Raw genomic sequence first — 15,592 nt, 5'->3', positions numbered from 1 at the left:
CACAGGCAGGCATAATCACGTACATCAACGTGATTGCCTTCCAGCGGGTGGGGGGTCCGATCGGACCCCCTCCCGCTGGTTACGGCGGTCCGATTCGGTCCAGGAGCGCTCCGTGATGAGGGGATGGCCGTTGGTTTTCGGCCACCCCCTCTGGATCGCTCCTGGCCAATGAGAAGCTTCCTCCCCTGTGTATTGTTTACACAGGAAGGAGGAAGTGATGTCATTCTCCTCGGGGCGGTCTTTTTGACCGGACTACGAGGAGAACAGTAAAAGTAAGTGTGCACCAACACTACACTGACATGTAGGTACACACAGGCACACAAACCCCCCCCCGCTAGTTAACCCTTTCACCCCCTTTTGCCAGTGTCACTAAGCGATCGTTTTTCTGATCGCTGCATTAGTGTCGCTACAGTCGCTAGGTAGCTAGTTATTTTTTTAGGTTCACCGCCAGGTTTTTATAGCGCTAGGTACCCCGATATACTACCCAATAATGGTTTTAACCCCCTGATTTCCGCTAGTTAACCCTTTCACCCCCTTTTGCCAGTGTCACTAAGCGATAATTTTTCTGAACGCTGCATCAGTGTCGCTAGTGTCGCTAGGTAGCTAGTTATTTTTTTAGGTTCACCGCCAGGTTTTTATAGCGCTAGGTACCCCGATATACTACCCAATAATGGTTTTAACCCCCTGATTGCTGCTAGTTAACCCTTTCACCCCCTTTCACCAGCGATCACAGTATAAGTGTCACTGGTGACGCTGGTTAGCCAGTTAGTTATTTAGGTTCCCCGTCAGGTTTTTATATAGCGCCAGGGACCCCCATATACTACCTAATAAAAATTTGAACCCCCTGATTGCCCCTAGTTAACCCTTTCACCACTGATCACCGTATAAGTGTTACGGGTGACTCTGGTTAGTTTGTTTTTTATAGCATTTTATATTCAAATCCGGAAGGCAGTGCTTGGTTTTCGGGGTCCCGTACGTGGCTAGGCTCCCAAAAAGTCCCCCACATGTGGTATCCCCGTACTCGGGAGAAGCAGCAGAATTTATTTTGGGGTGTAATTTGACTTCTGCACATAGCATGTGTGAGCAATATATCATTTAGTGACAACTTTGTGCAAAAAAAAAAAAAGTTTGTAATATTCCCGCAACTTTTGGCAAAATATAAAATATTCCATGGACTCAACATGCCTCTCAGTAAATAGCTTGGGGTGTCTACTTTCCAAAATGGGGTCATTTGGGGGGGTTTTGTGCTATTTTGGCATTTTATGGCCTTCGAAACTGTGATAGGTAGTGAGGAGTTAAATCAAAAATTTGCACCCTTAGAAATCCTGAAGGTGGTGATTGGTTTTCGGGGTGCCGTGCGCGACTAGACTCCCAAAAAGTCCCACACATGTGGTATCCCCGTACTCGGGAGAAGCAGCAGAATGTATTTTGGGGTGTCATTTCACATATGCCCATAGCATGTGTGAGCAATATATCATTTAGTGACAACTTGGTGCAAAAAAAAAAAAGTTTGTAATATTCCCGCAACTTGTGGCAAAATATAAAATATTCCATGGACTCAACATGCCTCTCAGTAAATAGCTTGGGGTGTCTACTTTCCAAAATGGGGTCATTTTGGGGGGTTTTGTGCTATTTTGGCATTTTATGGCCTTCGAAACTGTGATAGGTAGTGAGGAGTTAAATCAAAAATTTGCACCCTTAGAAATCCTGAAGGTGGTGATTGGTTTTCGGGGTGCCCTGCGCGACTAGACTCCCAAAAAGTCCCACACACGTGGTATCGCCATACTCGGGAGAAGTAGCGAAATATATTTTGGGGTGCAATTCCACATATAACCATGGCATGTGTGAGCAATATATCATTTAGTGACAACTTTTTGTAAAAAAAATTTTTTTTTTTTTTTTTTGTCATTATTCAATCCCTTAGGACAAAAAAAATAAATATTCAATGGGCTCAACATACCCATCAGCAATTTCCTTGGGGTGTCTACTTTCCAAAATGGGGTCATTTGGGGGGGATTTGTACTGCCCTGCCATTTTAGCACCTCAAGAAATGAGATCGGCAGTCATAAATTAAAAGCTGTGTAAATTCCAGAAAATGTACTCTAGTTTGTAGACGCTATAACTTTTGCGCAAACCAAAAAATATACGCTTATTGACATTTTTTTTACTAAAGACATGTGGCTAAATAAATTTTGCCCTCAATGTATGACTAAAATTTAGTTTATTCGATTTTTTTTATAACAAAAAGAAGAAAATATCTTTTTTTTTCAAAATTTTCGCTCTTTTTCCATTTATATCGCAAAAAAAAAAAAATCGCAGAGGCAATCAAATACCATCAAAAGAAAGCTCTATTTGTGGGAAGAAAAGGACGCAAATTTCGTTTGGGTGCAATATTGCATGACCGCGCAATTACCAGTTAAAGCAGCGCAGTGCGAAATTGCAAAAAGACCTCTGGTCCTTAAGGTGTTTATTGGTCCGGAGCTGAAGTGGTTAAGATTGGTATAATCTTGCAAGGATATTATTCGATTCATTTATTTATTTTCTATTATTTATTCACTAGAAAGTCGTTTTGACAGGTGCACTTGGTTACACCTTACACCTTACACTTGGTTACACCTACATATTTATTAAATTAGCATAAGGGGTTAAAATAATAGAAGTACACATATTTCTTTATTGTTAAAATTTTTTCAAAAGGTATACGCCAGATCTGTCTCTCTTCTTATAAATGTAAAATTGACAAGGAAAATCAACATATAGTTGTATCTTTTAAAATATGTTTGGCAGAACTCCATCAGTATCACCAGCAAGCAGCTTCATTATTATCCCATTAAACATTAAAAAATAACAGAATGTGCGCTGCATTTCGAGATGTCATAATTTGCCGTGTCACGAATGTCAATTCTCCATTACGAACCCTAGTTTACAAGACCGACTGGCTTGTCCTTGCTTCCGAGCATGTGTGTTTGTACTTTGGACTTCTGTCTGATGGACTTGTGTACACGCGCTCGGAAAATCCGACAACAGACATTTGTCCGCTGAAAATCTTAAAGCCTGTCATCAAACATTTGTCCATGGAAAATCCAACAATTGTCCGATGGAGCATACAAACGGTCGGATTTTCCGCCAACAGCCTGTCATCACACAATTCCCCCCGGAAAATCCGATCGTGTGTACGCATATTTAGGCTTCATTCACACCTTTTGCATTTTTGTGCTGTGGTTTTTGGTGCTTTTGTCATACAACAACATAGGACTGCTCAGTCACCTTAATGTAAACTATAGGGCTGCAGACAAATTGGCTGGCAACCATGTTTTTTCTACTGGGGCTGTCCACTCCATCCTCTTAAATTTTGTATTTTTTCCCTTTGTGGATGTGCATGCCTGATTTTGGTCCAGAGCTGTTTTCACCTCCAGCTGTGTGTACCATATTACCACTGTATGTCCACAGTCTCACGAGTAGCTATTTTAGCAAATAAGATTTGGACAAATATGCAAGACTGATTAGGCACTGGCCAGAGAGGGATCACTTTGATGCAGCTGGTCAGCTTGAATATGTATTGCAATGCATGGTAACTAAGAATCCCCATTTTACAAGCAATAGTTTGCTATAGGTAAGGGTAAACAAGCTGGCAACACCTCCTTAGAATCTGATTTGTTGCATCTAAGCTATTTAGGACCTGAGCATTCATACCTCCATTTCTACTGCATGGTGCAGGTTGGTGACTATAAAAGGACATTGAACATTTTTATTATTTTATTTAACCTCCCTGGCGGTATTCCCGAGTCTGGCTCGGGGTAAGATTTAAATACCAAAAGCGGTATTCCCGAGCCAGACTCGGGACCGCATCGCTGGATCCATGGAGGGGTTTATTTACCTTGTCCCCTGGATCCAGCAATGTCCCCCCGCTGTGATCTGTGAGACGTCCGCCGCTCGATCTGGCACAGTGCCGGGCTCCGTTCCCTGCGAGTGTTGCGAAGCACGGGGACGGTGTTCGGCGCCAAATTCAAAAAGTACCTGGGATGTCTATTAGACTCTTGGTTGGACAGATTTAAGTAAATTATATCTAAGAATTACAGGCCTAGACTATAAAACGCCAAATTTCCATGCAAAATAATGGTACCGCTTTCAGCACCTAAAATCTGAAATAATCATACTGCCAGGGAGGTTAATAAGTAGTATGATCTGCCCTATTTGTTGCACTTGTGTTTTGCTTTGACTAATTGTGTAACATAATTAATTGCTTACATTGTTTCACACTGTTAAAACTTTAAAACTTTTCACAGATACGTATATCATAGATGTTGTTTGACAATAAAGTGAGTGTCAAGTGGTTCTTACTGTTGCCTTGAATCCATTAGCACAAAGAAGATTTGCCAGCTGTATAACTAGGGCTGCAGAATCCAAAGAATATGTTATGAAAACTCGCCCTGCAAGATAGGTCATATAGTAAGTCAACAACAATGCAATCAGTACAGAGGAAACCAAAACATAAAACCAGACATGGAAGCACAGAATCAGCAAGGATCACTATCATGGTAGGAAAAGTAGAAACTAATTTGTATGTACAGTATGTACACAATTACTTAGTGAGCAGCATACTTGCAGTTAAACTGTATTTCCACTTTTGCATCCAAATTCGGAATAACACCTACCCTATATTTGTTATATGTCACTCCCCATTCACATATCATAAGTTAAAGTGGTTGTAAATCCACTTTGAAAAAAACCCCAAAACACTAAAACCTGCAAGACAAAGGCATAATGAGCTAGCATGCATGGCACGGGAGCCGCCAGTAATGGCACAGTCTAACTGAAGTAACGGCATGTACTGCCATTGCTTCAGTGCGCATGTGCCAATGACGTTGGCACATGCAAATACAGGGGATATCTCCTAAACTGTGCAGGTTTAGGAGATATCCTGGGTAGCTACAGGTAAGCCTTATTGTAGGCTTACCTGTAGCAAAAATTGGTCTGTAAGGGTTTATAAATACTTTAACCACTTTCAGACCGGACCAATTTGCTGGTCAAAGACCAGACCACTTTTTGCGATTCGGCACTGCGTCGCTTTAACTGACAATTGCGCGGTCGTGCGACGTGGCTCCCAAACAAAATTAACGTCCTTTTTTTCCCACAAATAGAGCTTTCTTTTGGTGGTATTTGATCACCCCTGCGGTTTTTATTTTTTGCGCTATAAACAAAAATAGAGCGATAATTTTGAAAAAAACGCATTATTTTTTACTTTTTGTAATAATAAATATCCCCCAAAAATATATAAAAAAAACATTTTTTTCCCTCAGTTTAGGCCGATACGTATTCTTCTACATATTTTTGGTAAAAAAAATCGCAATAAGCGATTATTGATTGGTTTGCGCAAAAGTTATAGCGTTTACAAAATAGGGATAGTTTTATAGCATTTTTATTGATTATTTTTTATTATTTTTTTTTTTACTAGTAATGGCGGCGATCTGCGATTTTTATTGTGACTGCGACATTGTGGGGGACCCATCGGACATTTTTGACACATTTTTGGGACCATTGTCATTTATACAGTAATCACTGCTATATAAATGCAGTGATTCCTGTGTAAATGACACTGGCAGTGAAAGGGTTAACCAGTGGGTGGCAGTGTAGGGGTTAAGTGTTCCTAGGGGTGTGTTACTAACTGTGGGGGGGTTGGGCTTTCATTTAGTGTACACTGATCTCTGCTCCAATCACATGGAGCAGAGATCAGCGTCACTAGTTGCTAGGCAGAATGGAAAAATGCTTGTCTTTGTTTATGAGGAAGCTGGGCAGCCGTGTTCACCATAATTAAACCTATCTGTACTGTGCAGGCAGATCTTCATTATTAATTATAACTAAACTTGAACAGTCTGTCCTAATAAAAGGTTAAAGGTGTAGAGGCTAGGCTTCTTCCATTATATGTTACTGAGGACATACTTAGGATAGGCTCACTTGACTTTATTCAAAGAACCTTGCATTTAGCCATGACACCTTCAACAGAGAAACTTCAAAAAGGTAATAAGTATTTAAAAAAAAAAAATAGGCATGCTGTGTAAATGGGAACACATAATAAACATACAGGGGGGTTTTCTCAGATTTAACTGCAAAAGTAAAAATACACTTTAAGAACAAACCACTGGACCAATAGAACACTAATGTTAGGTTGATGGCAGATTACAGCAATGCAATGGTTTGTTTAACCTCTTCTGGCCTGCGCTGTAGCTGAAAGACGGTTACAGCGTGGACCTAAATTGCCGGGGGGGGAGGGGCATCCTTGTACATCCTCCCACGCATGAGCTGCCTGCACGCCCCCTGCGGGACGTACGTGGCTCACTGTGTGATCAGCGAGTCAATGAGACTTGGCTGATCACAGATCAGAGTAAAGGGCTGACCTCGGCCCTTTAATACATGATCAGCTGTCAGCCAATAACAGCTGATCACACGATGTAAACAGAGCTGCTAATTGGCTTTTTTTTCCCTTACGCTAACAGCATGAGGAGAAAAAAAAGCCGATTACCATTTGGAGTAAATGGGACATTGGTCCCGCACACTCCATACCACTGCTGCTAAGCAGTGCCCACCAGTGCCACATACCAGTGTCCACCAGTGCCACCTACCAGTGCATATCAGCACTGGTAAGCAGTGCCTACCAGTGCCACCTACCAGTGCCACCTATCAGTGCCCATTAGTGCTGCCAGTCAGTGCCCATCAGTGCCTCATCTGTGCCACTTATCATTGTCACCTACCAGTGCCTATCAGTGCCCTTCAGTGTCACCTATCAGTGCCGCCTCAGTGCCCACCAGTGCCGTCTCATCAGTGCCCATCAGTGCTGCCTATCGGTGTCCATTAGTGCAGCCTATCAGTGCCGATCAGTGCAGCCTCATCACCGCACATCAATGAAGGAGAAAAATTACCTGTTTGCAAAATTTGATAACAAACTATGAAAACAGTTTTTTGTTTCCCCTAAATTTTCTGAATTTTTTTGTTTGCTTAGCAAAAAAGAAAAACCCAGCAGTTATTAAATTCCAGCAAAAGAAAGCTCTATTTGTGTGAAAAAAATGCTAAAAATGTCATATGGGTACAGTGTTGCCGCGCAATTGTCATTCAAAGTGTGACAAGGCTGAAAGCTGAAAATTGGCCTTGGCAGGAAGAGGGTTTAAGTGCCCAATAAGCAAGTGGTTAGAGCAGTATTAAACCCAAAACCAAAAACCAAAAATGTAATATATTGCAGCTTACCAATCATTATATGTGGCTGCACTAGTTTATTTTTATTTTTTTCCCTTTGTTTTACCTGGTAATCTGGCCAATAACACACCTCCTGCGTTAGACTGGCCCTATTCCGGATGAAGGAGCACAGGGGGCACCTTTGCACAAAAGCATTGTCAGTCTGGGGGGAGGGGAGTGTTAGATGTGTTAGCAGATTTATATACTATAACAAATAGATGCCAAACTCCAACTAATACTTAATAAGCAGTTACTGGAACGGTTTTGTTTCTTTTGAAAAGAAGGTTTTCCATGAATTAATAAAAGTGGACCATTGTAAGCACCCCTGTTAGTAGTAAATGGTTTGTCTCAACCCTCTAACTGCTACATCTGCAGGACAGCTTGTTCTGTTACAAAGCAACACAATTACTGGCTGGTGAAAATAAGAGAAAGAAAGACTAAAAAAAGTAAAGCAAGGTAGCAGTCACATGGAAAAATGTTTGCTTTTGGGTTTAATACCCCTTTAAGCTAAAGAAAATAAACTACTGATCTAGACAGAAAATATTTTCCCTGCCTGGATAAAGCAGCTTCACAACAGCAAATTCTTTCCCATATCTTTTCCAGGGCACTGTTGGTGCAAAAGCATCTGCTTTTCTTATTCTAGCACCATACTAGGTAGGCGCTAGAAGAGAGTATAGTTTTTGGTCTTTCTGCTTACCAGAGAGATGGTCAGGTAAAACTGTGCGCCTACCAGGGAGCAGGATCTATTGGTCAGGTCTGCTCATTGTACTCAGGTGCAGCTCAGCTCAGCTTGTTCTGGCTGTCCATTACTGGTCCAATAGGGAGGCATATTGGACAGTGGGAGGGGACCTGACAAGTGAGTGTATAGGCTTTGTTACAGTCCTGGCAATTGGCAGAAGGAAAGTGCTGCATTGCATAGTGGCATACTGTATATGCATGTACTGTACTTAGAGTTCAGTTGAGCCGGAGAACAGAGCTCAGGAGGGAGAGGGGCAGCTGCCCTCTCCGCAACGGAGGCGGTTGTGCAGCACTGGGTGGTCGATCCACGGGGCCTAGAGAGAGAAGCTGAACCCAGAGGTCCTGCAGAGCTGACTGGAAAGGGGACACCAGGAAGGATCTGATTCTGCCTACTGTGAGTACAGATCTGTGTCTTTGGGACATGTCAAGTGAGGGCCGCCCCCTTCAGCTAGAAGAGTCAGTGGACAGGTGTCAGTGAAGGGGATGCTAGAGAGCGTCCCAAAGATCATTTAGTACATCAAGTTTGCTGCTAGTTAAAGCAAGAAGACTTAACCCTTCCATACCTGTGGCTATACGGTTAAAGCAGTGTGCCTGCTTCCACAGATAATCCGGTGAGGTTGAGTGAGAGTTGACCTTATCTATTGTGAATAGTTCCAGTTGGAGCATCCCAAGTTCCAAATAAAATACGAAAACCCAAATACCCTGGACTGGACTTTGAGTAACAAGAAAGCAGGAGTAAGGGTGGAACAAGTGGGAGTGGGAAATCCTCAGCAACCAAGCGGGAACCCCTAGCAACATAGTGGGAAATCCTCAGCAACCGAGCGGGAACCCTCCACACCTAAGTGGGAAACCCTCTGCATCAAAGTGGGAATCATTGGCAACCAGCTACAGGTAACCAGGGAGAGACCTATGAAAGTGAGGTCCCGGACCTCTAGAGGCCTAATAGTGACCTCAAGAGTCAGGGAGAGTTGACATCCTTCTTGGTAGAGTGGGTTACAAGGCATGGTGGGTGTAATACAAGCTGAAGTGATGGTCGTCAGACACTTTTTGAATGCAAAGAGATTTATTGTCTCATGAACAAGAACTGTAGGAGAAAGGGTTAGGGCCAGGACAACCTTATATAGATGCAATGATAATTGGCAGACTTCTATAGGTAGACACCTATACAGTGGAAGGCCTCCAGCTGGATACCACATCTGTATAGGTAGGACTGCTGTCTCCTATAGCACCAAAATCTTGTAACAGTCACTAGCGGTAATTGTACTTAACTATTGGTAACACAGAATAGTTCTCCTCGTACGCTATAGTCTCTCAATGTAGGGCTTCACTCTCTGAGCTCCCAGTCTCTTATTAGACTCTCAGACCCAATCGCCACTGAATCCACTGAGCTTTTCCACTTCCATTACTCAGTATCTGTCGGAAACCATGAAATCAGACCGAGACAGAAGTACAGTTAAATCACACTTGTTTAATAATAAAAGTAAATTGAAAACGTAGTGAAAACATAGCCAGAGTTCAGGAACCGCAATGGATAGTCAGACAAGCCAAACGCTAGGGAGCCGGAGATGAGCGTAGTTAAACAGTAAGCAGGATCTGCAGCCAGAAGGGATGTCAGCCAAGCTACAGGAATGCAGGAGGGCGTCTCTGTGATGTTGACTAAGGCAAAGGCAGAGCTCCTCTGCACTGGACGGCTTAAGTAGGCAGGACTGACAAGCAGGATATCATCAACGCTTCACCCTCTCAAGGACCTGATGATGCCCTGTGGGAGGGTGAAACGTTTACGAGGTTTTCGGGAATACTGACGTCAGTTACGGTTGTTTGGAACGCACGCTGCCAACGACGGTTTTATACCGTCCCATACCTGGGGGTCACGTCGATCTGGTGAGTGGGGACACATAAGGGGGTATTGTGAAGCTGAAGTTTATCAAGCATCTTTCTTTTGTTCACTTTGGATTGGAGCACATTGAGTTACTTGTTTTTGGACTTTGTGTTGGTTCATCATATATATTTTTTCACTTTTATTAAGTATGTTTGTGAGCGCTGTATTTATATGTTTTATGGTTTCCAAGTGATTAGCGCTTTGTGTATAACAGCTGCAACTTTTTCACTTATTTAACCTTTTTTGTCACACCATCAGCGCGAGTTATATATATATAGTATATATATTTTTCAAACATACATTATAAATAGGATTAGGTAAAAATATTTGCCACATACACTAACTAAAGCAGAAAGTATAATAATAAAGCACTTACGTTGATCTGATGGTAAGTTACTTGTTTTAAATCCTGTTCCCAGTTCTGGAGGGGGACCAAAAGGTGGCATGCCTACTTGAGGTCTTTGGCAGTAGGCACGCCTATCAATACCCTGAATGTTGCATGGAGTTGGGAATGCAAATTCTTGATTTTGACCACTAAAAAAAATGTTAAAAATTCACTATATCAAAATGTTTAATTCAAATATATATCACATTTAGTACAGTAAATCAGGAGTTGCTGCAAGAGGCGTTTCTGCAGCATTTGTAGGGACAGAAAAGCAAGTAGCAATATCACTGCTAATTCTGTTTTGTATATAATTATACCCATATGCTGCGTACACACGACCGGATTTTTCGAGGGACTAGGTCCGACGGTCTTTTCAACGGACTTTCGGCAGAGTTCCGACAGACTTTCCGAATGAATGGTCTTGGCCACACACAATCACACCAAAGTCCGACGGATTCGAACATGATGACGTACGACTGGACTAGAATAAGAAAGTTCATAGCCAGTAGCCAATAGCTGCCCTAACGTCGGTTTTTGTCCATCGGACTAGCATACACACGAACGGATTTCTCGGTCCGGCGAAGTTCCGGTGGAAAAATTTAAAACATGTTCTATTTCTAAAGTCCGCTGGATTTTTGGCAAGCAAAGGTCCGATGGAGCCCACACACGATCAAATTGTCCGACGGACTCGTTCCGTCGGACCTTTGCTGTCAAAAAGTCCAGTCGTTTGTAAAGGCATTAGAAATGCCTTTACAAACATTCTTAATGTGATTGTAAACCTCAGACATGAAATATGAGCAAAGCATATGCCTCTATAATGTGCGCTTGTCTCAATTAAAAGCACTAAGTGTAATTTCTGTCTGTTGTTTCGTTCCTCTGCTATCAGCATGAGTCACTTCTGACAAGTTTTCCTGACACCAAGAGAAAAAAGGTGACAAGGGAGGGACCTCCAGCTGATTGACATCCTCAGCTCTGTTTCTGTGAGCTGTGTGAATGAAGGCTGTGTCTCTTCCTTCCAATCAGCTTTCAGAGCTCTTCTCGCAGAGTTTACTTTCAGTTCTCTGCCACCTTTTTTTCTGAACTCTTATGCCCCGTACACACGAGAGGACTTATGTCCGACAGACTTCCAAAGGAGTTCCGCCGGAGTTCCGACGGAGTTCTGACAGACTTTTCGGCCGAACGGACTTGGCCACACACGATCACACTAAACTCCGACGGATTCGAACGTGATGACGTACGACCCGACTCGAATAAGGAAGTTCATAGCCAGTAGCCAATAGCTGCCCTAGCGTCGGTTTTAGTCCGTCGGAGTAGCATACACACGAGCGGAGTTTTCGAAGGGGACCGGGTCCGGCGGAGTTCCTTCGGGAAAATTTGAAGCATGCTTCATTTCTAAAGTCCGTCAGACTTTGGCGAATCAAAAGTCCGTTGCAGCCCACACACGATCGGATAGTCTGACGGACTCGGTCCTTCGGACTTTGGATGTTGAAAAGTCCGCTCGTGTGTACGGGGCATTAGAAAAGCTGTATACATTCTTGAATTTGAATGGCTGTAGAGAAAAGAAAACTGCAGATAAACAGGAACAACGTATGTAGGAGGATTTGTTTCACCTCTGTGTATAACCTGAGGCCAGTTATTTTGCTGGGTATATGTAAAGCCCCATACACACTATCAGTTTTTCTGCTGAGTTTTTCCTTCAGATTTACCAAAACCATATAATATGAGGTCAGACCTTAGGAGTTTCAATTTGTATGCAATCAGGCAGGCCCTTCTACTACATGGTTTTGGTAAACCTGAAGGAAAAACCCAATGATGCTGTAAAAATCACTAAAGTCTGTGATGGGGGGGGGGGGGGGGGGAGGCAGAAGGGGTATGGAAAAAAGGTGTTTGGGGGGGCAGACGGGGTACAGTAAAAAGGTGTTTGGGGAGGTGCACTGGTAGATTTGGCTGCTTCTCCTGCTCCTCATTGATAAGAATGACTGCAGTGCCACTTCTGTCAGACCCTCTCCTCCCTCCAATAGCAGCCTGCTGTGGGCAAAAGAGAACCAGCAATGAGACTGAGAACACACCTCAGACTACCCCTCTTTTTTTCCTTCCCTTGTCATGTGACATATCACATGACCTGAATGGGAAGAAGGAGAAGCTGCCTGAGTGAGAGGGTGGGGGGAGTAAGCAGTTGCGTAATAATTTGTTAAGTTGTAAATAATAAACAGTACAAATAAGGGCCGGTTCACACTGCGGGCGATGCGAGGCGACACCGACTTGCCTCGCCGCGACCTGCCACGACCTCAGCGGCGACTTGCAAATGACTTCTGTACAGGAGTCAATGCAAGTCGCCCCAAGGTCGCCCAAAAGTAGTACAGGAACCTTTTTTCTGAGTCGGAGCGACTCGAGTCGCTCCTCTCAGAACGGTTCCATTGTACAGAACGGGGGCGACTTGTCAGATCGCGGCGAGGCAAGTCGTGTCGCCTCGCATCGCCCGCAGTGTGAACCGCCCTTACAGTACAAATGGTTACTAGCTACTGTATGTTGTACATACCACCAGTTTGGTTGCAGCTGTGGTTGGCACACAAGAGGGTGTTGCATGGGAAAGCGGATACATGGTCCACACTGTTGCAGTCGTGGATCTGAAACAGTAATGTGAAAAAAATTACATATTTGTGTTTGTGTTTTTACCAAACAACAGTGAGAATAGAAAGCTGTTCATTAGATTATAACAAGGAGAGCTGCTAGTTACAAATGGATACATTTCTTCCCATTTTCACTTTGATATATTAGATTCAATCAAGAAGACTGCAATTTCACTGGGAGAGTCTGGATTTTTCAGTTGTCACTGCCCAATCAGACAATTGTAGCGCCAGTTGGCAGCTCCTTCAAGCCAACTGGCAGAACATTTCAGTCAGGTGGTTGCACTGCTCATTGCTTCCTTTCCTGCTTTGATGAGTAGCACATGGAGAAAGGTAAGCCAAGGAGGCTATTTATTGGCTACCGCTGCAGTCAGGGACTGAACCTGCTCCTAGCAAAAGGACTGGGACCCCACCAGCAGCGCCGCCCCCCTAATCCATGTGCTCAGCCTCTAATTTACATACAGAGCGCTGGACACATGGATTCCAATGGGTTTTTTTTTTGTTTGTTTTTTTAGAAGACGTGCTTGGACATGATTAGAACCGGAGACTCTAATTGGCTTAAAAAAAGGGTGGGCTCGGGGCACAGAGCACTGTGCCCTGAGCCCACCCAGTTCTGTGACAATAGCGAATTAATATTTGCTCTTCTCTTCCTGATTCTCCTCTAGCCAATCTTGGCTCAGGAAGCTGCAGAGGAGGAGGAAGGAGGAGATGCAGGGGAAGCCGCACCCCGTGAAGGCGTGGAGACGCAGGATGAAGTTATCGTTTGCTGCCCGGAGGAAGCTGGATTGTCCCCTCCCCAAAAAAATATACCACCAGCTGCCACTGGACCCAAACTTGGACTTGGAGAGTGGCAGGGATTCATGGAGAGTGTTGGTTTTGACCCAGAAGTGCTACTGTAAGCCCAGGAGCTTGCTGTGCTACTGTGTCTGGTTGCTGTAATAATAAAAAAGTGATAACGTGTGCTGTTAGAGTCGCTGGGCTAGTGCTCCAGGGTTGCTCTGGAGCAGTGTTTCTCAACCTTTTTCAGTCAAGACACCCTTTAAAAATTATGGACAATCTCGAGGCACCCTTTAAAAATTATGGACAGCCTCTAGGCACCCAATTCTAAAATGTGAAAATTATTATAAAAGTAGAGGTGATTTATTCTTCTATAGCAAATACACTTTTGCAAACGTACTCACTATTATTCCAATGTTTCCCTTCTCTCTCAGCTTTTCTCCATCACTCAGCTAACGTGACCCCAACACTGATGGAGAGGGGCAGGGGAGGATCAAACAAGGATGCTATGCAGGCGTCTGACATCCCCCTTATCAGCTGATGACGCCATTAGTCGTTAGGATGCTGGCAGCTAGAAGGTTGTAATGGTGCACAATAAAAACCTGTGGCTTTGGGTAACTAAAAGGTAGGCTTTATCCACATGCTGGTTTGTATACAATTTTTGGGCAATTTCTAGGCATTTTTCCAAGGCACCCCCGAAGAAACCTTAAGGCACCCCAGGATGCCTGGACTCCCTGGTTGAAAAGGTTGCTCTAGTCTAGAGAGACCAAGGAGGTGCAGGCAGGTAGGCCCAAAGTTTGGTGGGATTCCTTGCATCTAATCCCACTCAGGAGTTTGGCCTAACTTCAATGTATGCTATTTTGAGTGTGGTGTGGGAGCAACTCCAAGCGCCATAGTGGACTTCATCTGTCAGGATTTCACCAAAGTGCCATTATGTTAAAGCGGGATTCCACTGCCGTTTTTTTTTTTTTTACCTGTGTCACTGTTGGGCGATTCCTACCGGGTCTTTGCAGCCACGATCGGCGTCTTTTTAACCCCCGGCGTGACGATTTCATTGCTAAGGAAAACTTTTAAAAAAGCAGTCCGGCGGTTTCCATTTTCACTGTGGGCGTTTGAAGCCCACAGGCATTTACTTCCTGGATGCGATGACACTGAGCTCCCAGCATCCACTGCTCCATCTCGCACATGCTCATTGAGTGTCCTCTTTGTTTTCCTTCCTTTTGCCTCCTGTGCTGTAGTGGTAATGGCTGATAGAGCTGCCTGCCCACTTTCAAAATGGCAATTTCGGCTTGACTGTGTCCCCCATGGATTCCTGGGAAATAGCTAAAAAAGTTCCCAGGGACCATTGCGAAGCCGATAAACACGCCTACTCCCACGGGAGGAGAGCCCAGAAGTCGGCATAAACATTAAAAATAAAAGCTAAATACTGCATATTATTTTATTTCAATGGTCATAACTGCATCTATGTTCCAAAGCCATTTGAATAAGATGAACTTGCAATTTTCTGTACAAAACCACTTTAAGAGGCCCATTGACCACCTTGTGTTATTCAGCTATTGCTCCTAACATTGTGCTTCAAGAAAGAGTTCTGCCAAGGGGCAAATTGAACAATGAAGCCGGCCATACATTGATCAAACTTCAGCCAGTTCAACAATGACCAGACAAATTTCAATCTGTGTATGGGCAGGCTGGTTGTACAGATGTCAATCTACTGATCAACTTCTGTACAAACAGCCTATTGGAAAATTTCTGCATAATCAGAACTGCTGGCTATAGCAGTAGGGATTCCCCCATCCTTGAATCCACATAGAATCTTCTTGTAGATTACAAAGCTCTCTGCTGTGAGTGAGTGGAAGTCTTTTATTCATTCAAACACTGCATGATGATGATGCAAGATAAGGGGAAAAAAAGGGGCAGCATGGTGGCTGAACATTACCTTGCTGCAACCATGAGCTTGTT

At 43.6% G+C, this 15,592-nt stretch overlaps 1 protein-coding gene across 1 annotated transcript in view; it reads right to left on the bottom strand.

Annotated features, from left to right (window-relative positions):
• TRAF3IP2 (TRAF3 interacting protein 2) overlaps window positions 1-15,592 on the bottom strand; it is a 33,336-nt gene that overhangs the window by 10,013 nt on the left and 7,731 nt on the right. The window contains exons 3-5 of the mRNA XM_077487104.1: window positions 12,769-12,856; window positions 10,221-10,378; window positions 4,342-4,430 (exon numbers count right to left, since the gene is read on the bottom strand). Of these exons, the coding sequence (XP_077343230.1) occupies window positions 4,342-4,430; window positions 10,221-10,378; window positions 12,769-12,856 (335 nt within the window). The remainder of the gene's footprint in view (window positions 1-4,341; window positions 4,431-10,220; window positions 10,379-12,768; window positions 12,857-15,592) is intronic.

The sequence above is a fragment of the Lithobates pipiens genome, unplaced genomic scaffold, assembly GCF_037356315.1.
Source record: "Lithobates pipiens isolate NorthernLeopardFrog02 unplaced genomic scaffold, aLitPip1_a1.2 Scaffold_18, whole genome shotgun sequence".
Taxonomy (NCBI): Eukaryota; Metazoa; Chordata; class Amphibia; order Anura; family Ranidae; genus Lithobates; species Lithobates pipiens.
The sequence above is the reverse complement of the archived record's forward strand: the minus strand, read 5'-3'. Positions and strand labels throughout refer to the sequence as shown.